Raw genomic sequence first — 27060 nt, forward strand, 5'->3', positions numbered from 1 at the left:
ACCGTGTGAGTACAATAATTATGGCGCTACGATAATAATATTGTACGGTCCGCGCGCGTGGTCGGTTCTTCAGCGGCGGGGGAAACGAGGAAAAAACCGTTGCGGGCGCCAGCAGCTGTGCGGCGGTTCCCCCACCACCGCTGACATCACCGCCAGCCACACCACCACCAGCCACACCACCACTACAACTGACACCGCGTGGTTCGCGGCGGACGTTCTCGAAAGGACCGGCGCGAGGACCGCGTTTGCCACCGCTCTACGGGGCCACAGACCAGTCGCGGCGGCCATTTGCGGATGCGTAGTCGGCGGTACCGGTTGTGAGTGTTGTGTGTGTGCGTGTGCAGTCCTCACCGAGTGCGACGCGGATATTCGTAATATTATCATTAATTTTTTTGTGTTGATAAATGATTATATATTATTCTTCGATTTTGATAGCGCGGAAGATTTTTGATTACATCGTGCAGCTTATTTGTTAAATTCGTCAATACCGTCCGTTTTTCGCATCCGTGTAGATTACTATTATACGATCTTCAGTCGACAGCAATCTATATCTGTTCGTTGTAATTATCGTTATCGTTGCTGTTGTGTCCATAAGTGTATATTATGCGATTCTCGAAATTTTTGTTTTTTATTAAAATTAAGAACAGAAAATAAAATTTACAGTAACGTTTGATAATCCGCTTCGATTTGCGCCGAGTGTTTTCGTACATTTATTTGTATATTTTTGATCGAAAAGCCGCTGGGTTCGTGATATTTTGTGTGCGAGATATTTTTTTTAAAAATTTTTTTCTTTTTATTTACCTCACGGGTGGTGTCACCCGCACACGCATTGTGCGCGTTTCCCACAACCGTGCGCCGGCATGAAGGAGGTGGTGTCCGTTAACCCGTCGCCGCCGCCCCAGCCGCAGCTGATAAGGGCCAAACAACCAGGATACTTGGACCTGACAGCTGAACAGATAGACAGGCTCATCAGCAAGGATCCCATCGACAAGGATTACGACGTAGAATCTGAACCGTTTGCCAGGTAGGACGTGAATTATAATTTGATACTGTTATTATTATTTACCAAAAAAGTTTTTTTTTTGTTTGAAATATTTAAAATGCCGCGAAAAGCCTGTATTGGAAGAAACAACATTCTAATCTAGAAATTAGCTAGGCTACAACGGCGTGAAAAGACGCACTGGGATGTAATATGCTTGGACTGTAATATTATTTACATGGTTCATTATCCCGGTGCTGAATAATGTGGGATAAATTTAAACCGGTTTAGCCTATCGAATTTCTAGAACGACAACTGTTAGGCCGTTTTATCTGTGTATCGTGTATTGTATAGTATTATAGATAGCACCAACTAGAAAGTCTACGTCTATAATATTACTATATTATTATATAGGCTTTCTAGTAGGTACCTATCCGTTGACTGGGTGAGAAACCGTTTATTTTTGCACACGTGCGCGTCACTACACGTATTAAAATCAAAACATAACAATAATTATAGGTAACAATTGTTTTTGGCGACCCGGAATAATTTATGATATGACTAGATATTCCAACTTATACCAGACCGGTATTTTCATATTATAATATTTTATCTGTGTGTCATAGTATGGGGTACTTTTTCAATGATACAATATGCATAATATTATAGCCTTGAACGTAACGTTTCTTTTGTAAGATTAATGCGAATTTTTATTATTTTTTTTACTATTCTAATATCGCGTGAGTGGATTCGAAACAAACGCATATACTACACCTTGTGCGTTTCAGTGTTTCTGTACACGTTTGTAATAAAATTGATGAGGTTTAGCCCATTCATTCTGCTGTACCGTATACCTACTGCAACGCTACAACTGCTGTTGTACGTTATGCTTATGACTCATGCCGCTTTACTCACACACTGGTCCGGCAGGTACAGTGCGGCGGCGGCGTGTCTTTATCGCGTTTGGGATAATATAATAAAGTGTAGGTATTACTACGAAACCTTAAGTGTTATTTATGTAGGTGGGGAGAAAAAACGGTTATTCTGACGACGAAACGTTGCATATTTTTATCGCTGTATGCGTGCACCACCTACGCGTTTTTAGGGAGGTTAATTAAAATCTACAGAATTCAAATTTCATATAAGTAGCAGATATGTCTATATATAAATGCATTTATTTAAAATTACAATTAATGCATTTTTGAATTGAAATTCTGTTAAACTTGTTTGTTCTTTCTGTTCCGTCGGCATTTATTTATTTTATTTCATTGTATGCGTATGCTGTGTGTGTGTATATCGAGCGGCCCCTATAATAATTGGTACTCGTAAATCTTCTTCGGAATTTCTATATAACCGCCATTACAAAAAAAAAAATGAATAAAAGGGTGGGCGGCCGGCGCGCGACCGTGAAAGAGTTTGTAAATGTTATTAGTATGATACATAATGTAGGATTTGGGATTATAAGAATTAAAAATCTGATCGGAATCGCGATTCCTCATTGTAGCTTGTGAGCGGTCTGCATGTGTGTACGTCTATAGACAGAGCAGCATTTACTGCATTGCATATAACTCTATAAATGCTGTATTTCATTTTTTTCTAATGATAAATTGTGTATTTTTCATTAAGCAATTTGATAAGAGTTCAAACTTCAAATTAATAAAACCGAAATTGCTTTAGTCCAGGGGCAATCCCTCCCCCTTGAAGAAATTTTTAGCTACGCTCTTGCCTATAGCCATATTATTTTTTAATTTACTGGGTTGGCATAAATTCTAGCATAAATGCATAATTTATAGCACTTACAATAATATCAGAAATATTAATCGTATTAGGTACCTATCAATATCATAATAAGTGTACTACGCATAATCAAAGTTTGTACCTTCATATTATGTCTTGTAGTTTAAAAAACAGTAAAACAATTAGTATTTTATTAAGTGATTATTTTTGTTTTTCGTTAACATAATAAACATATTTGTATAGGCGTACCTATAACGTCATGAATTTAAGTTGTAATTTGTCTTAATATAGTCATTGTTCTGGTTATATTACATTATCACGAATTTGAACTTTTTGAATGGATACTATTTAAATTATAATTGAATAAAATTTACATTCGATGTATTTACTTGAATTTTCATCACGATTTTTCAATTATTTACTATGCGTAACATATTCTATACTTCTAAAGTATATATGTACCTACTTTACATAAAAAAATTAATTAGTTCGTGTTAACTATATTACTTAAGTCTTAAAGATAATGTAACATACACGAGTGTTCCATTAAATTTCATATTCTAAAAAAAATGACACATTGGTGTGTATAAAAGTCACGTATATACTATCATACGCTATCATATATATGAATAGGTAGGTAATGTATATATTTTATTTAATTATTCAATTTTATTTCTTAATGTTTTGACCTCTATGTATAATAATAGTTAATATGTATAGTATCTATATGTCATTTCGATAAATTCCTAAATACCACTTGAAAAACTTTTTAATTTGTTTGCGAGTGTATAAAATGTTTTATATTTTATGACCAATCATTCCAAATCGATATATTTAAATATAATTAGCTTATAGCATTAAAACCAACTATTGACTGATACTGATTGTAAGTGCACTATTATTCAAGGATCACGTTGTAATTTTATGTATTATCTCGTGTATTGTAGTTATCGGTTTTGTTTTTTAAATAGTTTTCTTTGCATTCTAGTTCGAATTAGTAAACTTCTGTAAAATCAGCTTATTAGTAGGCAATTTTCGTTATCCACACTGGAATAAAAATAAGTAAAGGTTAGGTAATAGGTTATTAGGTTATTGTTTGCAGAGATGATCTTAGTCGTTTTATTTTACTTCATATCCTTATACCTATAGATACATACGTTAGATACGTATTCCTTCTACAGGAATGATATTAATACATTATTAATGATTATCGTCTTCTTCTGCCTCGGAGGCAGTGCCTCCACTTATACAAACCTGAAGACCCCAAACCCCTATATGCACATATAATTATTTACGAAAACCAAAAGCAATTGTACATAATATATGCCAACACCCATAATTCGTGATTCCAGAACACTCGTTTGCACTCGGTATGAGCCACCATATTGACATTATATTCTTTAGGATACCACAAGCAGATGAGTATTTTTTTTTAATAATTTTTTTTTCAAACAAAAATGTTATCGATTTGTTTCGTGCGGCGTGTATCTCGCGTTGCATTGCGTCCGTCCTTGGCAAGGTCGCCGCTGTGCACACTCGAGTTGGAGGAGGACACCCCGACGCGGGCGCCCTCCGCCACCGATGCCTTTCGATCCCCCGACAGACGCAGCCACAGCAGTCATAGTAGCATTGCATATTATTTTCTGCCAATTCTTCGTGTCGCGGTCGGTGGGAGAGATATGTACGACGGAATGCCATCCGTCGTCGTGAGTATAATATATTTGTGCGTGTCTGCTTGTATATTTGTACTGTGTGTGCGTATAATTATGTGTGTGTACGTGTACATTTGTTTGTGTGTGCGTGTGCGTGTTTCCTACGCGCAAATCGACTTAGCAACACGAGGAATGCGGTCTGTTCGGTGAAAGCACACGCGCCGCGCGTATATATTATTATTATATGCATCGTGGAGACAAAAAAAGGGAAGAAAAAACTGGATGCTATATAACGACTTCGTTTCACCGTCGTCGAACCCTCCTCCTATCACAGCTCCGTGAATCCGTCCTTAGGCATTCGCAAATTATTATAGGTAAGTAGATAGGTAGATATAGATAGGTAATCTCAGTGTATACCTATAAATACCTATACCCAGGTTTGTACATCAGTTTTTGCTAACTTATTATTTTTCCATCCGAAATCGACATGATTTTCGAGATCACCCTCACGGCGCCATTTATACATTCTGTATTAAGGATTTGCTTGTAACTACGAACCGTGAATTCAACGATGACAAGCCTTGTGAATAGATCTATGATCTAATATTACCTATGTACTATATTCGCTTGAAATATATTAATATACGTGTCACTATTATTATTGTGTCTGCTTGAAAGCTCTTCAGTTGTATTATAGCGATGATCGTCATGGGTTCCCAAACAAACGTTGTGTAATATTATTGTTGTATTACGTTAAACATTTAATTAGTTGCCTTATAGCCCGATAGTGTTGAATAAAATGTGCCTATAGTGTTGCTATAATAATATTATATACTCGTACATTATTATATTTATTGTTTAGTCTCAGCGTTGCATAATTCGCGATCTTTGTCAACGACATAATGTGATCTATCGCGTTTTTGGAAGATTCCCAAATTTGATCTTGTCTTTGATTAAATAAAAACGTCACATTGCCTCCGCTGCAATTGACAATACTGATATCAGCGTGACTTTCTAAACTCTTTTTCATCTGCATTTGTTTTATTTTTTATCAATTTCTTTATGTTAACGAAATATGTGGCTGCAGTGTCTCCCTTTTATTGGTCTTATCAATTCAATTCGAACTCAAAATATTTTCAAATTATATTTCGTGGTGCACCCATAGTCGCAGTTTCAGTTAAGATTGAGTCATTTAAGAAACAATTTATATTTTTCATCATACATTTATGAATATCTAGGTTGGTACATATTATAATACCCGTAATGTTCTTTAATCTCTTAGAAGCTTAATTTATGTTAAAGAATGAAGTATGAAAAGGGACAATTTTTCAAACATAAATAATCGTAAATACTAAATATGTTGTTGGTTTTTTTAATGGTCCATTCAACTGTTTCGGTGTATGCTAATATAAACTTAAACATTATCTTGGAAGAAAAATAAAGATTGAAAATAGATTGGAGAGATCTGGAGATAAAATAAAAGTTATGATATTTTATAGGTATCTAGATACTTGCGTCAACTAAATGTAAAAATTATATCGGTATTTTAGGTACATATTAGAAAAATAACAGTACTAGAAGACAATATTCTTAGCTTCGACAGTAGTTCGATCAAAAGTTCTAACAAACGAGATAGTTAATATTATCTTTGATAACTAATAATAAATCTGCTATCAGCTCGTTGTTATATTATCGAATTTAAACGCTTTTAAATTTTTCTTAGCTTAACCCTACAGGGGTTAAAATTTTATAAATTTGACTTCATAAAATTCGAATTATTATTGCGACCAACTATGTTCAGAGGTCAACTAGTAGTTTCGCCAATTATTGATTATACTTGTACTCTATGGAAGTATATTTTCTTTCTGCCGGATACTGCAGTACCACTATTATAATGCTTTTGGATTTGTGTTGCCAGTATCATTTCCTTGGTATTTTTCGTTCAAATTAAACCGTAGGTACAGTTATACTTAACGAAACGTTATTGTAAAATTATGTATAGGCCCGCGGTGTACTTGAATAATACAGAAACCCGCTTTCAAAAACCACGACTTCCGGTAAACGTTTGAGGCCGGCGGCCAGCACAGTTTGCCAGGACATAAACAGCAACCTATGCAGCAGCGTGCATTTTTATTTTGTTCTAAACTCGTTTTCTTATGCTGATAAGTAATTATTACCTACATACAATTTTCTTTGATAAACTGATATTTTACATATTATAAATAGGTTTAATATCTTGAACTATAATAATAATTTAAATATTAAATTTTGAATGTGTGCCTGGAGTATGTTTGTTAGTGTCTGTGCTTGAAAATCCAGTGAAGATGTAGGCAATTCCTTCATGACCTTGTTTCTCCCTCATGGCATTTCCGGTAATCTGTAGTTCAGCAGATGTTCGCTTGGAACTTTTTTTAACCGCGATGACTCTCATCCCCCATACAAGTATACGGCATGTATAGATATTAACATATTATTATTTATTATGCGAATCGTCACAAAATGAAAAGAAAAGGAATAATAATGTGTTTAAAACAATAGCTTATTTTTATATAAAATCGCTTATCATCGAATTCCTGAGTTTTTTCTTGTATGGCCTAGTATAATTGAACGAAAATGTTTGCATAAATACATTTTTTAGTCAAAAAGTATTAAAATTCTCAATGTGTATATTGTGATTATTTTAAGCATATAATATTATCGAATACGTAAAATTCACTCTTATTTATAATAGGTATATATTATTAATCAGATAGTATAATCAATGCATATAGGTGCATTTTATTTCCTTAAGTTCTCAGAAATGATTGAATTCAATATTATTGTACATAGGTACATGCGTTATATTTAATATTTAATAATATTATTTTAATTTATTAATCGGCCGTTATTAGTATTACATCGTTTGTGTAATCGCTATTGCTATATTCTTAAAGTCTGGATAACGAATATATTACACTTACCTACGTAATTTTTAGTGTCCCAGTTTTGCACATTTTTTTTATCACTATGTACACTGGTTTTTTTTAAATCAGTCGCGTCCCCGTTAAATCGATATGGTTGACAGATGATTAATCCATTTTGGGTCTGTATCCAATTAGACAATAAGATGCGGCTAAAGGAAACCTGATATAATCTGTATATTTGAGTAATGTAACATTGTGGTAGAATAAGGTCGTTTATGTTATCAATTAATCATATATAAATAACAAGGGTATTAACTATATAACTCTGACTAAAACAATTAAGTACATAATATTATATATTACTTACAAACCACAGATATTAATTGTTTAAGTGTTAGATTTGGTATATTAAGTTTAATATTGAATTTGTAAAAAACGAAATGAATGCTTATATAGCGAATTCTATTTTCAAAATAATGTATACGCATTTTTAGACCTAATCTAACCAGATTTAGAAAACACAAAGGTTTACAATGTTCAAAGGCTGTTGCTTCATATCGCTTCATATTAACTCATAAGTTGTTATTCTGATTTTTATACTATTATTTTTTGAGTGGATGCTCAATTTCATTCTTATTAAATAATTAGTATACCAATATGCAAAATATGAAAATTACGTTGTTTTTAATTTTAAATTTTTTATCTTTACTCAATAACGTAACGTATAGGTAAATGTATTAATGATGAACATAATATTTGTTTGTGCATTGTATATTTTTAAGCTCAACTAAAATCACTATTACTTTTGCTGTAATTAAGTTTGTATGGTTGTTCTTTGGATTGTTCTGAGATTATTCTTATATCAATTTAGTTTCTACACCTTCCGTGTAAAGTTGGTAAGTAGTATCTCGACCTATGTATGTACTAATTAAACAAATCAATTAGAATGGTTTATAATGAAGGTGCTTTAAAATTATACACATTTGAATACGTTCGAATAGGTCAGTGTTATAAAGTATATGGGTGTATAGTGATCAGCTCAATAATTTAATGTTCTTCTTAATATAACGTTTATTTTTCCATCACAATTTTACTGTGCGAAATGTTATTTAATATTTTTTGTTCTAATCTAATTTGAATTTTTATGAACACCACAGACTCCAGAGTTACCCTGAGCTTTTGAGATGGTAATTATTTAAAATATCATATTGAAATATAATTTATGTACCTATAGATGGGAAGATTTTCTTATCATAGGTATGCATTTAAAAATTATACCTAGCGTTTGATGTGGTCTCATAACAAAATTATGTTGAAACCTGTAGTGTAGGTATACATCCGTCCATTACCAAATGTTCATCATTTATTACGCTTTATTCGGCCCACGCATTTTTCTAACTGTTAAAATAGCCCAGAGAACTATAGTTTTATTATTATCTGTTGCTGTATTGTCTCAAATCGTTTATCTATTGATCCTCGCCGTGTATACCGATATGTATAACCTATATATTATAGTATAGTATACTGTAGGAATACAGTTAAATTCAATTATTTTTCGTCTCTTATTTTTAGAACAGGTTTTTGGTTAGTACCTAGGCGATTTTTATCCTTTTCTCAATGCAACGGCCTTGCCTTATATATATGTGTTTACTTGTGTTTATATCACTGTTTATACCCACCGATCAATCATCATTATCCGATAATTTTTCGGATAATTGTTTGTGCGTCCGCGTGGAAAAGAATACCGTTCGCTGGCCTGTCAAATCGCCATTTTCTAGAGTCCTTTAATTTGGAAACGGTGATACCAAATATGAACGCCCAAGAATATATTTTTTGAAACATATTCGTTGATTTCGGAATAGCTTGTATTTTTAAAAATCAAAGATTAAGGGTCGAATAAAATTGTAACAATTCAAAAAAACAAGACGTTACCAGCGTGCATTGTTTTCGGGGGAGTCAGTTTTAAGTATTTACAAATCAATGAATTCTATTAAATTACTATTGAAAGGTACACAATGCATGTTGTTTAATTCACATAAGTGTTGAAAATATTTAAATTTTATCTTTTATTTAGAGGAAAGTAAATTAATATTTTTTCTTTAATTTTAAAAGATGTATTTAGTGAGGCGTGTGTGATGAATGTAGTAACTGAAAATCAAACTTCCTCGAGGCTTTCGAACTTACATGCATAATATACGTACGAGAAGGTACTCTGTAATCATAATATATATTTTCATATTTGTATCCTTTAGATATGAAACAGGAAATTCGCATTTTGAAAATAATATTATAATAAGAAGGTAGATACCCCTTATAATGTAATATCATTATATTATTCATTATAATATCGTCCAATCGTATAAATTGAAAATGTTGTAATTTGATTACAAGTTATGATAATAATTATTGAGTTATTGTAAAACTCTGAAACTATATAATTTTGTGTAAATATATGACGACTTACATCATGGTGTTTCTTTTTTATATATTACATAACGAATTGAAAATAAACTATACATGGTTTGTAAAACAAAGACTAATAGGTATGTACTTATATTCTATGATATCATTTCGTAAAGTTATTCGATCAAACAATTTTTATGGAAAACAACCGAATTGAAAATATGTGTGTAACACAATATTAGGTACAACGCTGAAACATAAAGTAAACATAATAATTTAAATTTAAAACTAACTGACTAGATATATACTAGATACCTATAGTAGGTACTAGGGTTTAGTGTTTACATGTGTAGGTAATATGGTATATCATACTATATAAGATATGTAAATACCAGATAATGTGAATTAGTTAATCATGTGAAGTATATTAGGTACAAATTATATTATTTTTTACTTACACATGTTAAGCTGTGTTTAAAAACAGTTAAAATCCCATGTGCCTTCGCCCCGCTATCGTTGATGGACGGTAGAAAAATTCGTGAATCGTGCCAAGGAATCCAGTGTATTTTCGACCGTGACGGTCATTATCCCACACCTCTTAGACGGGTAACGTATAAAGAGAAGAGGTCACTGGAGAAAACCGTTTCTTATCCTACGAACTTATAGCTCTCCGCCTACGCCACGCCACTGATGTCCGTTCAAGTTCTGTAATAATTTTGAATGACAAATAGTTAACCTATTGCCAATAGATATTTAGTATGCTGATTTTCAATTCTTGAATGCACACATGTGATTATATTATAGGTACCTATAAACTATTAAGTGTAGAATAATAGAACAAAAAGATATTATTTACGTATTTAATATTTAGCTTACATTAAAGTAAACCAAATAATATAATGCCTATGTCGATTTTGTTTGGGATTATGATAAAATTAAACAATATAATTATTAATTAATATCACTCTTTAAGTAGGTAGGGGTAGGTATTTAAATATTACCTATTATAAAATAATATGTATCTACATCAACATTTACTCACACATTTTATTTAAAAATAACAACACTCATAATAATAATAATTCCATTAAAATCAAAGTAGATAATATAATGTACTCGATTATCATCTGTAAATTTGTAATATGTAATTAATTTCTGAGTTTCATTATACAAAACTTAAATTAGTCAATTTTAATTATCCAACGTTTTATTTGTTTTTATTATTATTTAACTATAGGAATTAAGCCGATGAAAGTGGGTAAATGTATAGTTATAAGTCTTATAACTATGAAGATCCCTACTTAAATGTTATTCATTAGAAGCTACAACTCTTTATATAACCTTAAATATTGTACGGACATTTTATAAAATATTAATTTATTATATACAAAAAGTACTTGACGCCATTGCGCTGTGTGTATTAATGACGTAATTTGTAATACTCTAGTAAAATTGGATTAAGCAGTAGTTAGTAGTTATACGTATTAAGACCCGCGTGTACCACATATAAATAAATTGTGTTATTCAAGTTGATAGTATAGTAATAGTTGAATAGTGGTAATAATAATAGAACATAAAATTTACATACCGCGTTATACACGCGTGTTGACAAATCCTTCTGAACTTATTTGTTTAAACCACCCAAGACGGTCTTATTCCCTTCTCTTAGTTTTAAACTTTTAAGTATACCTAAGTCATAATGGTTATGTTTTTGCTGTATAATACCTGTTTATCTCATTTAAAATCTTTACACAAATCACAAAATATGTCTTCTTTTTTTTTTCATTTATTAATTATAATTGTTTCAACAAAATGTTTGTTTTTACAATTTTTAAAATATGTCTTAAAACGGCGAGGCTGACAGTTTCTTTATACTGTTTTATTTCTGTATACGCTCTTAAAACAAATACAATTTGTTTTCTGGTTACCATCGTCATTGTTATCGAAGACGTCAAAAATGTGTAGTAGCAAAATGAGTAAGTAGGTAGGGAAAATAATGTTCAATAAATAAATGTCAATGATTTTTTCTTTGTCATTTTAAAACCTCAATAAAATTGTTATTATGTGATATTTTTAAATATAATTATGTTATTGAGAACTGCAATAATTTATTAATTTTTTTTGTTAAAAGTGTATAAGTCGTTTTGTAATCAAAATTGTTTACACTTTTCATTAATATTATGATCGGTGATCATTACACTATTACGAATGTTTTACCTTTTTGAAAAGAAATAATATTTTATACTTATACTTACCTAAAAATCAAACAATTGCGAATGATATATTTTAGAGTTTCGTTGTTAGTTGTAATTTTTAAGATTTACGATTGGTAATTGTATAGCATGCGCCATCCCCTATTGTACATGAAGTATTTAGTGTCGGTGTTAAGAAAATCTAAACACAAACCGTTGGGTATTTACCGTAAGTACAAGTCTTTATTGTTTTTTTGTTACTTTTATTTATTTGTTTGCTAATTATTTCTGGTTTTATGGATAGATACACATATATCCACCTACAAATACAATTACGAAATTAATATTGTGTTTCGATGCTTTAAAGAATTAATTATACTATTTTGAATAAAAAAATTAATTATATAGGAATATATGTAGCACTTTTAATTCTTTGTTCTGGCAAATCGGGTTTCTATACATCCGTGAAATGTAATGTTATAATAATACAGGTACACATAGCTTGTTGGACAATATCGAAAATATTTATTGGAAAAATTGGAAAATTTAGAAATACATAACTTTATAGTAACATGTTTACATTTTAAAATAGTTTTCCAATTGTAACATAGCGAGTTCTGGAATAATACGAGAATTCGTTGTATTTGCGCGTTTGTATCCATTTCTACGTCCCACAGATTGTCACATAAATCGTTTCGAACCTTACCACCTACCACTACTGTTATTACTGTGGTAACGGTGAGCCGGTGGTCACCTGCTGATTACAAGAAGAACGAGGGGAACGTTATGATTATAATAACCGATGGCCTCCATATAAGGTTTGTGTAACCCGAATACATACATATTCGGGTTACAAACTGTGTGGTCAAAGATGTACCGACGCAAATTATGTTTTTTTCTCCAATAATCCACCACTACGATCACTATCATCCGTCTGTCCACTCAACGGGTAAAAAAAACCCGTATAACCTGGGTGTTTAAAACACACGAACAAAATAATAATAATAATAATAATAATAATAATAATAATAATAATAATAATAATAATAATAATAAAAGATATTAATTTACCTAACCGGTTTTCATGTGCCGAAGACCTCCTACTATATTAGAGGATTATAGGCATATCGCTTCGTCAATGCTAACCCATCAAAGCTGTAACAGATATAATAAAATGTAGGAACTCGTGATCCTGCATCGCCGCAATATTGCTATTATAAATCCTACTATACATATAATGTACTGGTATACGTCCGAGTCTTCGAACAATATGAAAAATATAAATATAGTTCAACAGTACCTACACAGTATACATATTATAATAGATAGGTACCTAGGTACTATTTATCACGTACGCAACGAAATCCCATTTTTTCGGATCGCTATTAGATAATTAATAACGTGAAGAGAAATCACCGCACAGGTGTGCGCAATGAGTCACTATGGGAGATATCATGCCGAACTTAATTTCGTATTCTCCTCAACGGCCACCACGCGGGTCTTTTGAAAATCGTTTCGCATTCAGTTCGGTACAACCTCAGGTGTAGTTGTTGCCAAAAAAAACGCATGAAAATCTGTTGACATACTTTGGGACATGTGGTGGTATAACATTGTATATACAATTACCAACTCGTAATCGCCGGAGATTTGTACTCAAGTCATTTTACATGAGAAAATGCTAAACTATTACTTATTGTAATTCATAAACAGTTCTTATACCTCGCATACCTCTTCCTAACCATTATGTAATTTTTAGTACATACTACATGCGTATTTTTGTCTTTGATATGAATACCTGATTTTTGTTCAAGTTGAAGTGGGTTAAATATATAAACATTTATTTAGCTTAACTAAAAATAAACTTTCTCTTATTTAGTTATTAGATGTACCTTTATAACCGTATAATATGTAATTTGGTAATTATACTTGTTGGAAATCAATATTATATACATATATAATAATAATAAACCTTCGATTATGAATGAAAATGTATAATGAATTTTTATTTATTAATATTTTTGTAGTATACTTTTTAATAAGTAAAAATCTAATAAATATTTAGGAAAGTAGGTATTTAGTACCTAATTAAATCATTTATTTTAAAAAGAAAAAACCGTACACATTCATATGTGATACGGCTTACTTGTATCAACCGTTCAGTTTGAAATTAATAGTATCTAATGGATTATACATTAAGTAAAATTATCAACTATTCCATTAATACATTGTTAGGAATTTATATTGATGCGTTTCGACTCGGTTTCACAAGTACTTGTGTCTATCATTAATTTGTGTTAACCGGTTCAATACACTGAAACATAAAAGAAAAATATCAAAAACATAATGATTTGCAATTAGCTCGTGTAAAAAACAGTCAACTAAACGTTGCTTAAAATGAAAACCGTGGTTTGAAAACTGGACAATCTGCGTTTCTCTTAGTACAGAATATACAGATACGATTAATACGAATAATACGAATAATTATTTGTATGTTGACCATAACATTTTCTAACCTAACCTAACCTTCTCATTTGTTTTTATAACACATAATAATATTAATAATAAATAATAATGCATATATTGGAATAATATTTGTTTGAACTCTAATATTATAGTATTATATTATTATCGTTCTGTTAAATTGATAGAAATCCGTGAACTCTTTTGACGATCATGGACAATTGTTATCAGAAAAATGTTAAACGCATAATAGCTATTATAATTTTTTATATTATGCACAACAATTGCCGATAAATGTAATAATATTATCGATAGCATAACGGTTCACACTGAATAAGACGATCGCTTTATTAGACGTATTATTATTATTCAGAATTATTAGTAAAAACGCGTGTCGTAATAATTAGAAATCGCTGTCGGAAATAAAACTTACGGGTTAAATCTTCTTCATCGTCGTTACGGAATAATCGCGTGTATAATAATAACGTCGCGGCCGCGTGACACGGTCGGCTGATCGCGAGCGATTCCGTCTGCTCGGCTGTTTCGTACCTACACATAATAGATTGCATATTATTATATTTTCGATGATTATGTTTCGTTTACGTATACGACTTATTTTTTCGTTATCTCTCGGCCGGTCGGTATCTTAAAAATAACTGTACATTATTTTGCTGTAGGGTTAATTAATAAACGATATTTCCTAACGCATGCTACACACGAGTGTATGATAATCTCAATATTAATAATAATACGATGTGTGTTGTACCATCCTCCTCTTCCGGTACTGCAGATTGCACACGCGCGGTTATGGGGGCAAATCCGACGGGCTTATACCAATAACTACGCTGCACTATGATCGTTTCACGAGAAGACTCCGTTATGTGTCGCTGATGTGTTCAGGCGGAGTTGGGTGTATAATGTAGGATGTACGGTCGCGGGGTCAACGGGGGGAAAAAATGAGGAGAAGAGAAAAACTTACTATCGTGTATAGCTAATTTCAGTCACGCCGTGTACACGGCTATATTATATGCGCTGCCATCCCGAAGTGATTTATGTATCGCCTGTGTGTGGACCGGACGTGATAACAATGGTGTATGAGAAAGAAATCATAATGTAGAGGAATATACCTCGAGATTACGACGACAACGACTCAGTATCGTTTCCGCAATAAGAGGCGGTAGAGACGTTCCAGATTTACTTTTTTTGATTTACGTGCGTGTATTATAAGATACCTAACGGGCTTGTTGTGTTATAAATCGTAAGTTTTGAATCGGCCGCTGTGTTTACTGTTTATACTGGATGTTATTAAATTACAATCGGCAAAAAATAAAATTGTCTAATGTAAACCACTAACCTCAATAGATGTAAATAGGAAATTAAAGGTTTCTACTATTACCTATATATAATATTATATATACAGGGAATCATTAAGTTGATTTTTGTATTATTTAAGGAACTCGATTTTAAATAATTTTACCACATTTCTAAACAATTTCTTAAGAGATAGGTACAACTATATAAAATGCGTATGGAATACAAAAACTTATAGGTAAAAGTTTTAAATTAAAACATTAACTGATTTTGTTATTATTATTTATTTATAATAAAATGAAGTATATTTAAAAATTTCATATACATTTAAATTTAAATTATTCTAATGAAAACTATAAAGTGAGCATTTTTACATTTTTCTTTTTAACTCATTAAATGTTGTCACCATTCTATCGACCTCTTTCAATCATTGTCCATTATAAATGTCGCCTTGAACATGCAAAAACTATGGTCTTGACCTTGCCGTTGAAGACAATATCATGTTTTAAATGACGCCTGTTTGGTCCAAAATGCGTAAATTACTTGGTAGCCCACTCGAAAATGATCCCAAATGATTCATTTGTTGTGTTATGAAGGTGTTTGTTTTGGGACACTCTGTACACAATTTGCATGCATTGTGTTCAAAGTGAAATTATGTGAATTGTACATCGTTATAATCGTAAAGTATCACAGGCTTAACGAAAAGGCACGAATTATTTTAGAAATCATTTTCGTTTATAAAGACAGCTGTTTAAACTAAATAGTAGTATTCTTTTCCGCTGACCATAAACCTAAGGGCATTGATAATCTACATCCTTAAAAGAACGTCTGTAGTGCTATACGTTATACTTATACACTCTGCTAATGTATCAATTCTATTATATGTATACATATTAGGTATAGTAACAACTATTTTTTTTTTGGCAGTTTAAAGTCGTGATAGACATAGTAGATACTTCTGATTAACCAAAAAAAATGTGGGTCACATGCCTTAGCCCTTAGGGCACAGTCTAAAATCTGCCAGAAATGAATATTGGAAATGAAGTCCTTTCTCGTTAAAATTCGACTATGAAATTCATATATTCTCACCTTTCGTGTCATTAACCTGGCTTATGGGTTATCGGAAGTCATTTCACATTCATTTTTTCAGTGGATTAAAATTTGTTTTGGGAGGATTTCATGAGTTAGAAATTATCAGCTTCATTGATGAATGTCGTACTTGCCACTCTCTTTTCTGTGGGTCAGCATAGGTTTATCTAAAACCTATTGTTGTATAGCAAACCAGTTTCTAGCGATTGCCATATATAACGATTTACTGCAGTTATCCAATTCAGATATTGGTAGTTTCAACGTGGGTACAACGCGGTAGGCCGATGAATATGCACAAAACAAAAGGCGTCGAAATATATGCTATTTTTTTTTAACAAGTTATTACTTTCAAACAACTGTTTTTTAGTTTTTTTTTAAATATTGTTTATGAATTTATAAGCTACATGGGCCAAAATGTTAATCAACGTAAACCAGTCTGGCTTGGTTCTTCATCCGTTTGAGGTGAAATTCATCAAGTCTTGTCATGCGATGTGTCTCTAGGACGTTGTTCCACGTCAAATCGTCCGCTGGTCGACCAAACCAATCGCTGCTAAAGAAACTTATTAATTTATTCATTATATTATCAACGTATAATAATGTAGTTTCTTGCTAAATATATAGTACATGCAATCCACATTTTGCGTTTAGAAAATTGTTTGTCGGTGACAATCACCGTAGATGCAAATTGTGTATCACTAAAACGACTCCCAAAAAACTGTCTTTAAATACCTACATTAGTTTAATTTTAAACGATTAGATGTGTTACCTTCAACATTTTACCAATACACTTTCCATCAAGTGTGCGTATCAAGTGTGCGTGTAACAAAATATTTATTTTCGATTAATGTCCATGCTCCGTTAGTCGAAAATAATACAGATTTTTATTCAAGCAAAACTTGTTTAGTATGATTTAATTCAGTACGATTTTCTCACTGAGAACTAAATATACTACAGTATTGTAACTTTTACCATATTGTCTATCTTTTGTTTCGCAGTCGCAGTGGATCGTTTATCAGGTCGCATTCACGTTTTCCTTAAGATTTTCTTTTCGACTGAGAATGATGTATTAATAGGGGCTAAGACTAATGTAGGTAGTGTCAATATTACGGCAAGCTTCCATTATTGACTGATCGTTTAATCTAACGTTTAAATATAAATACATATTTTTAGTTGGTTATTGTTTGATGTCCATCCATGTTTTTTTTATGTATACTCATATATATCCAAATCCCTGAAGGGAATGCCGATTTCTGGACTTGAATCTAAATATATCCATTTTCTCCTCACACATCACAATAATCCGTGTGTCTATAATCGTAAATATTGTATGGTTGTGGTACGATTCAAGCCCATCGTGTAAGTTAAAACATATATGTATAATGTTTATTATACATATAAACGTTTCACGACAACGGTCTTCGTCGGCAGCAACTGACAAATCTCCCGCAGGGACTCTGTTGGGTCTATTCTAGTCACCGTCTGGTCGTAGCTGCAGGGGGTAGCCGCGCCGCCCAAAGGGATGCAGCGGAATTCTGTTGTTGAATGCAAAGATTTTTCTGAAAAATAAGGGTTTCAATTCAGTGCGTGTAAATTATTGGAACATGCCGACCGCCTGTACAATACAACCACCCACGGGGCGTTCGGCAGTCGACCCATGGAAAATAGATAAAACACACATGACATGCCACAATGCGATGCGACTGCTATCCGTCTTCCAGACAATGACTTTTTGTTCTTCGACGCAGTCGGTGTGCTCGTCTTTTGTCCTTTTCTACGTAAAAATGTAGAACGGTATAAATCATTGACGACAACAATCGGCGTTTGTTGACTTTATTTTTTTTCATGAATACTGCAGATCTGTAAATTTGTTTTTGTGTTATTATTATTGTACTATTTACATTTATGGGTACATTTAAAAGCTCATAAAATATTTTTTTGGTTTTAGCCCAGGGTTTTTTTTTATATTTAGTTTTTAATTTTGTGATTGATATACTATCTTTTACACACTTAAGTAGTTTTATTATCAATGTCATTCGTTATCATCGTATTATTATACAGTATAACTTATGTACTATCTATATCTCTATTTATGTATATTGATAAATGGTTTATTATTCACCGGAGATCTTAATTATTTCATAGTATTTATTATATATATATTATACTATATATTCTTGATAGTGTTTAGGTATCTATATACTTTTATCGGTCTTGGGCTCTACGTACAGGTGTTTTTTTTTATATGTGTAGGTATATTTTAACAAGATTATGGATTATTTTGTTTACTTGAGAAATAACATTCTCTAGTAACAATAGACATTAATAGGAAATTTGAATACAAAACATGATTCGAAAAATGTAATTCATTTGTCCCAAATGTTTTTAAACATTTTTTTTTTATTAGGATTCAAGGCTTCGACTGCTAAGATTATTAGCCTACAAGTTTCACAGTTGCTTACATTTTACAATTTTGTTTTTGTATTATTGATAATATTTAAGAGGTATATGTAGGTAGATATAATATTTACATTTGAAAAAAAATGTATTGTCTCTCATGTATATACTATAGACCTCGATTACACAAATTCACATAATATTCACAATTATTACTTTATTCTAAATTTGATTATAAAGACGGCCACGAATCTTTTCAAGAAATTTTAACGTAAATCGTATTTTTAACTCACCCATAGATAAAAATATAAAATGACAAAAAAAATAGATTATAATATACAGTGTGGATCATGGAAATAGAGTCTTAAATAGAGACTTTTGGCCCTATTTCCGTGACCCACCCTGTGTATTATTGTGCATACATTTATATGTACATGTAATCAATGGTATATATTTTTAGTTAAATTAATTGTTTTTACTTGTAATTACGTTCTCAAAACCTGAGAAATGGAGTTTAGTGGACCTAACTATTTAAAGTTATATAATTTGCAATAACTAACCTCAAAAAAGTACAAATACATAATATACGAGAAATATTTTTCATGCCCACAATAAACCTATAAACAATACGGCGTATTATATATATTTTATTTTCTATTGTATTATGTCGGTCATTTCGTTGTTTGTATGTATTATAGTATCAACCTTGGCATTCGTTATTGTTGATGGTGGTGAAAATACGTCTTAAGCTATTCAAAAAGAGCGCTCATATTCCCACGTTCTTTTTAAGCTTAAAAGTGTCAATTTATAGTCAGGTATATACTCTTATATAGATATTCAGTATTCAATACATCTATACAATCGTTCTACATAATTTGAGCGCTTTTCGAGGTGAGGTAAATCTTCTTTTTATTAAACTTCGTCTGGGTTAATATTATACACCTTCAAATTCGGAAGACAGAGAGAAACGTCAACGATTCCACGTTAATTCGACACCCGGCGTGTGTCCGTATAATATACAATACCCGTGATATCTACGTATAAGTATGGGTGTACTGTATTACATATAGGTACAGGTACAACGAATGCCTCACGGGAGACGCCTGCTGGAATCCAAAATTCTTTTGTGTGTTCGCCAACAGCCCCGGCGGATAGTTTTGTATGACGGTATAATAACATCACTATATATGTGCGGCTCACAGTATTTTGGTGGTACCCTAATAACATGGTCGTATAATGATTACTCAGCGGCAACGACCTTGCCAAGGTGGTTATATCGCATAACGAATTCATATAAGCTTCTAGCATTAAAGCGTTTTTTTCACGGTTTTTTTGTTTTACTACTATTATTATTATTATTATTATTATTAAAAGTTTTAGATATATCGTTTATTTTTTTTCTTCAAACGAACATCACACGATTCTTTATATAATAATAATATAATGTGTGTAAATTTTAGCAGGAAATTGAGAGTTATTTCATCTAAATTCTACTCCAAATACAAAGTCTTAATTTATCGTTTTTTCTTTATTATTCCAACTTAACTGAGGGGATTTAATTTACACTACATATTTATGTATTATTAGTTCACACACATGTATGCGATGTAAATGATCAAATATAATTCATATATTATAAACTTGTTAGTCGATTTGTTAAAAATACGAAGCTAAACTGTATACCAGTATGTTTTGCGGTTTGTCATTCGAACTGAAAACGTACTTATCCACATGGTCTTGTATATATTTCTTAGGTGTTCAAATATAATACAAACAGATGTAAGTTATAGAAATACCCTTATACAATTTACAAATCCTCCTATTGCTACTCAGTTAAACCTAGCGGTCTTAAGAAAAAATATCGAATTGATTTAATAAAAAAAAATTCTAAATTATTTCTATTAAAAAATCATTCTCACAAACACTATTATAACTAAGTTAATATAATAATTGGAAACTTGATTTGATTCAAGATTGCAATAGTGAACTTAAAAGTATACAAATTCTGAGTTGTTTTTTGATCAACTTTTTCAAATATTTTTATTTTTCAATTTAGAATACACTAATTTTACAATATAATTTGATTTTAATTCGTGAGTAGAGTGTAAATAAATCATTTCAACAAAATGTATAATATGTATTATAGTATAGGTACACCATAATAAGTGTGTTCACCTCGGCCAACGGTATTTATTATAATCCAAGGTTTTGTTTTCCGCTACGAAAATGAATACTCTCATTAAAAACAATTCTAATGCATTTTTTATTGCTTTTAATTTTCTGCATTCCCTGCAGACGCGTCAATATACCCGTGACCCGCAAAATTGAGATGAATGCTACGTCGGCCCTGAACTATTGCCCTTAGCGATGTGTGTCCGGTTTAGCTGCAGCAATAATGTACACTTTTTTCTTTCCTCATTTGACAACAGCCGACTCACAGGTACCTATAGGATCAATGGAGAGTATAGTATACATGTATGTTTGCGTGATTATAATAATGTTTCGACTGGACCATAAATCGTCAGTGTTTCTCACGGATGTTATAACCACGAAGACGAGAAATTACAAAAAAAAATATACGAAACAATTTCACTATGCAACTACTTTAATATCTGCTTACTGACCTAAATTAATTAATTAATTAATTAATATTTTATTGTGTTTAATTTTGAAGACCCTCGTCGAATACAACATTATTTTGATCCGAGTGTGATTAATTCGTGATATCGATATAACTTAATTTACTTGTTTCAGTTTAATGCCCATTATTTTTCTATATACCTATTAAAAAAATTATGCTCTAAGTTGTATCGAATCTGTCAATGTATTGAATATGAGCATTAGTATAAAACTGACATGTGAAGTCTAGTGTTAGTACGTTCTGCCTAACTTTTATGGTTTGAATCCCCATGATATTTCTGTTCCTAAAAATACTATAGATATATATTATATGAAGTATATAAGATTATCTTGAAGCCAACGGAATATATTAACGTCATTGAATTCTGACACCGCGATAGAATCCATAGTAATCTGAATACAAAAATGGAAGGTGGCAAACGAAGCTCAAATTTATGGAAAAACAACAAAATGTGCATAATTTGCTGCAGCACAATGTATTGGTAATTGTTGGCGAACTACCAACACACAAAAACCCTTCGATACCCCTACGTATATATTATATATATATTGAACCCGCGGGCACAGATTAACATTTTCTCTCCTACTTATTGTTCTCTTATGTATTAATAACAGGTCGGCGGCATGTAACCGATACTCATAAATTTGTAGTTTTCCAATGTATTATATTTTATATTAGTACCTATATAGTATATATATTATAATAATTGCGTTGGAGCAATTAATTTCGAAACGGCTTCCCGGCGAGCCGACCCAGATTTTGCTATTCACGTACTTCGTGTATGCACTATAATATAATATACACCGTATGTATGCGGAGAGGGCTGCTGCAAACATTATCTTGTTTTACTGCTGCAGGATGGCAAAACATCGTGACTACCGTATTTTTTTCGACCCCAGGCGGTACGTCACCCACTTGTGTAAAATACCAATATATATATCATAATAACCATCCATTCGTTTGAATATTAATAATAAAAACAAAAACAAGTAAAAAATCGATGTATATTATTATAGATAACTAAAAAAACTTAAATTATATAATACATCGTGTAAGAAGAATAGTATATCTATAGGTAGTTGAAATTCAAGTAAAATGATATATTGTTTGCTTTCAATTGCAATGGCCACTTAAAATTAGAGTTATTTCCTTACAATAGTAGGTACCGACGTCCTACATATAAAATCATGTTTTTGCTGGTAAATAATAATGCGCTTCAATCGAAAAATAAATCATACTACATCATGAAGTTAGGCACTTTCAGGCATATTATAGTATCCAAACTATTTTCTCCATATGGTACAATATAAAACATTAAAACAAGTTATAGACGAATTCAATTGTCAATTAAAAATTCTCCACTAGAAATTCAATTGTACTTTATAGATAATTATAAAATTATTGTAACATGTAAATTTTCGTGAACAGGGTTTTCTAGAATTTAATATAATTTGTAAGATCTTTGTCATTACGTTAACAATTCGTAACTACTTAAAATTAAAATAAACAGCTCTCCACTATTGATTTATCTTGGATGAAAAACTATATTTCTCAAAACATGTGTTTGTCACATAAATTACTTCAGAGTGTCACGTATGCGTTCTAGAATTCTTCACACAATCGTTTTTAAACGCTATTGGTAATATATATTATGTACCCTGCTCCCACGTATTCATACATTACTGTATTTTCGATGCAATAGCTGCCAAAGGGTCACACGTGTTCTAATTTATGTGTACCTATCGTATATGTGTTGTTTAAAAATGTTCCATGTTTTTTATATTTGGGTTTTAATATGTATATATATTGTTTTGTTTGTTACAGGTAATTAAAATTGTTCATATGTCAGCTATATATTAAGTTTTATAAGTAATGTACGACTTCAGCGAGTGAGTACAATCATATTATACATTCTAATATTATAATCCTGTATAAACGGTGAACACCTGGAACAGCAAACAAAGTAAGATAACGTTTACACGGTCGTTGACACTCGTAAAACGTTACAAATAATATATAATATTGCTACTCTTAGATATTACCCGTGCTTTTTAACGACCTTCCTGATATAAATCATAGTCATGTCTCTTTGTCAAAAGTTAGTATAGTTACCCGCTGCCAAAAATAATTCACATTAGATTATAATTTGTCTGGAAGACCGATGCCGTTACAAATCTGACGATAAATAGGTATCGTCAACTTACCATTAATGCGCATAACTGTTTTGAAAACTATTCATCGATCTCATGTTGACGTCTATCTATATATTACTCACTTCGAATATCTTTTAAATTACTAAAAAGTTGTTTCACTAACGGTTTAAGATAATATTTCGTAATAGTATTATAAGAACGTAATCAAATCTTTTGATCAATATTCTTTTTTATCAAACACCTACCCGGTGTTTAAGACCGAACAAATTAACATTAACCATATGTTTGCTGTGATTTGACTAGACTGAGTAATAAATTATGCTAAATCTGACAATCGTCGTGATTCAATTGCGTAGAGGTGATAATATATCGACGAAGAGCCATATTTCTAATAGAGCAATCATTTTAAAATTGAATGAATAGCAAGTAATAATATACAAATGCCTGAGCTATTCATGTAAAAACGTGGTCCTCGTTTAGTCTAGACACTATATTTATTCGACTGTGGTATCTATATGTATGGCGTATGCAGTAGTTGTATCATGACTGTTTGGATAAATTACATTTATCTGTATAGTATTTGAATAAACATTTTCCTTCGAAATGTATGTGCAAACAAAATAACTTTACATTATATATTCATAGTGGGTTGTTTGTCTGTTGAGAGTGCAAGTTGGATAACGAAAGACAATATAATAATACTGACGACGTAGAGGACTTGTCAGAGTAGAGGAGAGTTACCGCAGTGAAGCTGCAGTAGAGATCTATCGCACCGTCGTTTTGACCGCGTTGCGCTCGTGTCCGGATTTGTATACCTACCTATATTATGGACTGTTGTGTGTGCCACTTTATAGGAAACATTGATAATAATTTCGGGTCCCGTTTGCCCGTTCAGTGAAGGAGAATCACTTGCTGTGGATTGGCTTCCGGCGGCGGTTATAATAATATTCTATCGTGCGGCCCTAATCTGCAATGCCGCTAACGGTATAAACGGCCCATTGTAGTATATAATATAATATATAGTGTTTCTGCAGCCATCCCGATCGACAGCCTATTTCCGGATCCCGTTTATAGTAGTATATGATAATATTACATAGATATTATATGCCTCTTATTATAGTGTTATCCAGAGTCCTATCTGTTTTTCTTCTGGGCGTGAACGCTGTCGCACCCAAAGTTAATAAACCTGTAAATCTTCACTCGCCAATTCAGATCGATGAATTTTTCGATCAAATATACCTACAAAATATTACCAAAAATTGTCTGTTATCTTAGCAGAATAGGTACCAGTAGGTATTTATTATAATAAACACTCATTTCCCGGTTGGAGTGATACTCGTGGTTGGCCGTGTACATAAAACGGACAACAATCATAATATTTGTAGTTTTAATATTATTACGCACGTTAATTTTTTTTCATATGGTTTTAAACTTACTCAAACACTTCGTTATTTTTTATTGCGCGTGCAGTATAATTTTGTTGTGAAACTTCTGATTATCCAATCTATATACTATTCCATTGTCATTGTTAATTCGATGAATAGTGAAAATAATATAGGTAATGCATTAATACACAATGTGTGTATTCTTCACGTATAAGCTTTAGCCTTTTCTACTTGTACATATACATGTATGAACATGTATATATAAGTGTACAATTGCAGTGACATCGACATAACTGAATAATTAAACTGTAATTGAAACCTATCCATGTGAAAAAATAATAAGGTGTGGGTACATAAAATAACTTGATCTAAGTAGCAATACAAAGTACTATAATATATACAATATTATATACTCATTTCGTAATTAAAAAACTTGTTTTGATTTATAATTACCTGCCTTAAGTTTATTTAACTGAGCTTTTCGACAAGTCTGCAGCGAAATAGTCATTACAGTATTTGTTGCATCTTCTTCCGCGCTCTGTCTATAGTTGAATCTCAGTTGCAGTCCTAATTTTATGCATATTATTCCGTTTTCTTCCTGTGTAATATGTTAATATACATCTATATAAAACTGAGATTTTCGTCTTGATCGTGGGTATTGGTAAAGTCACGATATAATAGCGTGTTGTTGTTTCTATTGAGAATTTAAAATTTAAAATTCTAGTTCTTTATCGTCTATATCAGATGTACGTGCTAAGGCAAATTTTGACCTAGTATAATATATAAATATATACTGAAACTATACGGTAGCTCTTATTCTACAGTTTATTAAGACTATATGGTTATTCTTTCATTATTCGTGCACACGTTAACTTTTATATATGGTTATATTACGGACTGTATTCATGATGAAATCTATATTATCTAATAATTTTCTGTTATTTGTACGCTATTGTCTTTCGCTCGATACATTTTATTATGTGCATGTGCCGTGTATAATATCTTCCAATATAGTGTTTCCTTGTCGTCGAACTGTCAGTTAATCGTTTAATGCTTTAGAAAACAGTGACGAAATCTTCATTGCTCGGAATTAGACCTTGACTCGATCAGCTAGTTAAATATAATGTATATGTGCTAAAATCGTGATTCGGCATTTTCTCCTTTGATATACTCCAACACTCGTATCTTTAAGTTTAAGATAGAAAATAATATAAAACTCTTACCACATAATGTAATGTTATAATACCGTTTAATATACGTCTTATATGTCCATATAGGACATATAAGTAGGTAAAGCAAAGAAGTAAATCGTTAGATAAACCTAATCATAACTCGAGTTATACCTGTACGTTTTAATTAAAAAAATTCGATTTGCTTTGATGAGACTTCTATAATAAAGCTATTATAGTAGGTAGGTGTATAAAAAGACATATTATTATCATTAAATTTTTCTTTCATAATTTTAAAATGAGTTTCAATATTGTAGATTCTTGAAATTCAGTATATATAAAACCTGCAGTTGCTTACCAAATCCGAAGTGCGGTGATAATTTTAAGTATTCGAGCTATATTATAGAGGTGATGTCGCAATGACCACATTTACACACTGTGTATAGGTACATGTGTAATGTATAACACTTTAGCAGAAAACCGCGCTATGGAGATAACTCATCATTACTGGGTTACGCGAGTGATATTATGTATACATTAAACATATTTTACACACAATTTGTATACATTACCAGGATTACGTAACTCTTAT

General features: G+C 31.6%; 1 protein-coding gene across 1 annotated transcript in view; it reads left to right on the forward strand.

Annotated features, from left to right (window-relative positions):
• Positions 1 to 227: 227 nt before the first annotated feature.
• LOC111033081 (death-associated protein kinase related-like) overlaps positions 228 to 27060 on the forward strand; it is a 53314-nt gene continuing 26481 nt past the window's right edge. Inside the window, exon 1 of the mRNA XM_022313671.1 lies at positions 228 to 1024. Within this exon, the coding sequence (XP_022169363.1) occupies positions 861 to 1024 (164 nt within the window). The 5' untranslated portion in view covers positions 228 to 860. The remainder of the gene's footprint in view (positions 1025 to 27060) is intronic.

This window comes from Myzus persicae, unplaced genomic scaffold (genome assembly GCF_001856785.1).
Source record: "Myzus persicae strain clone G006 unplaced genomic scaffold, MPER_G0061.0, whole genome shotgun sequence".
NCBI classification, from domain to species: Eukaryota; Metazoa; Arthropoda; class Insecta; order Hemiptera; family Aphididae; genus Myzus; species Myzus persicae.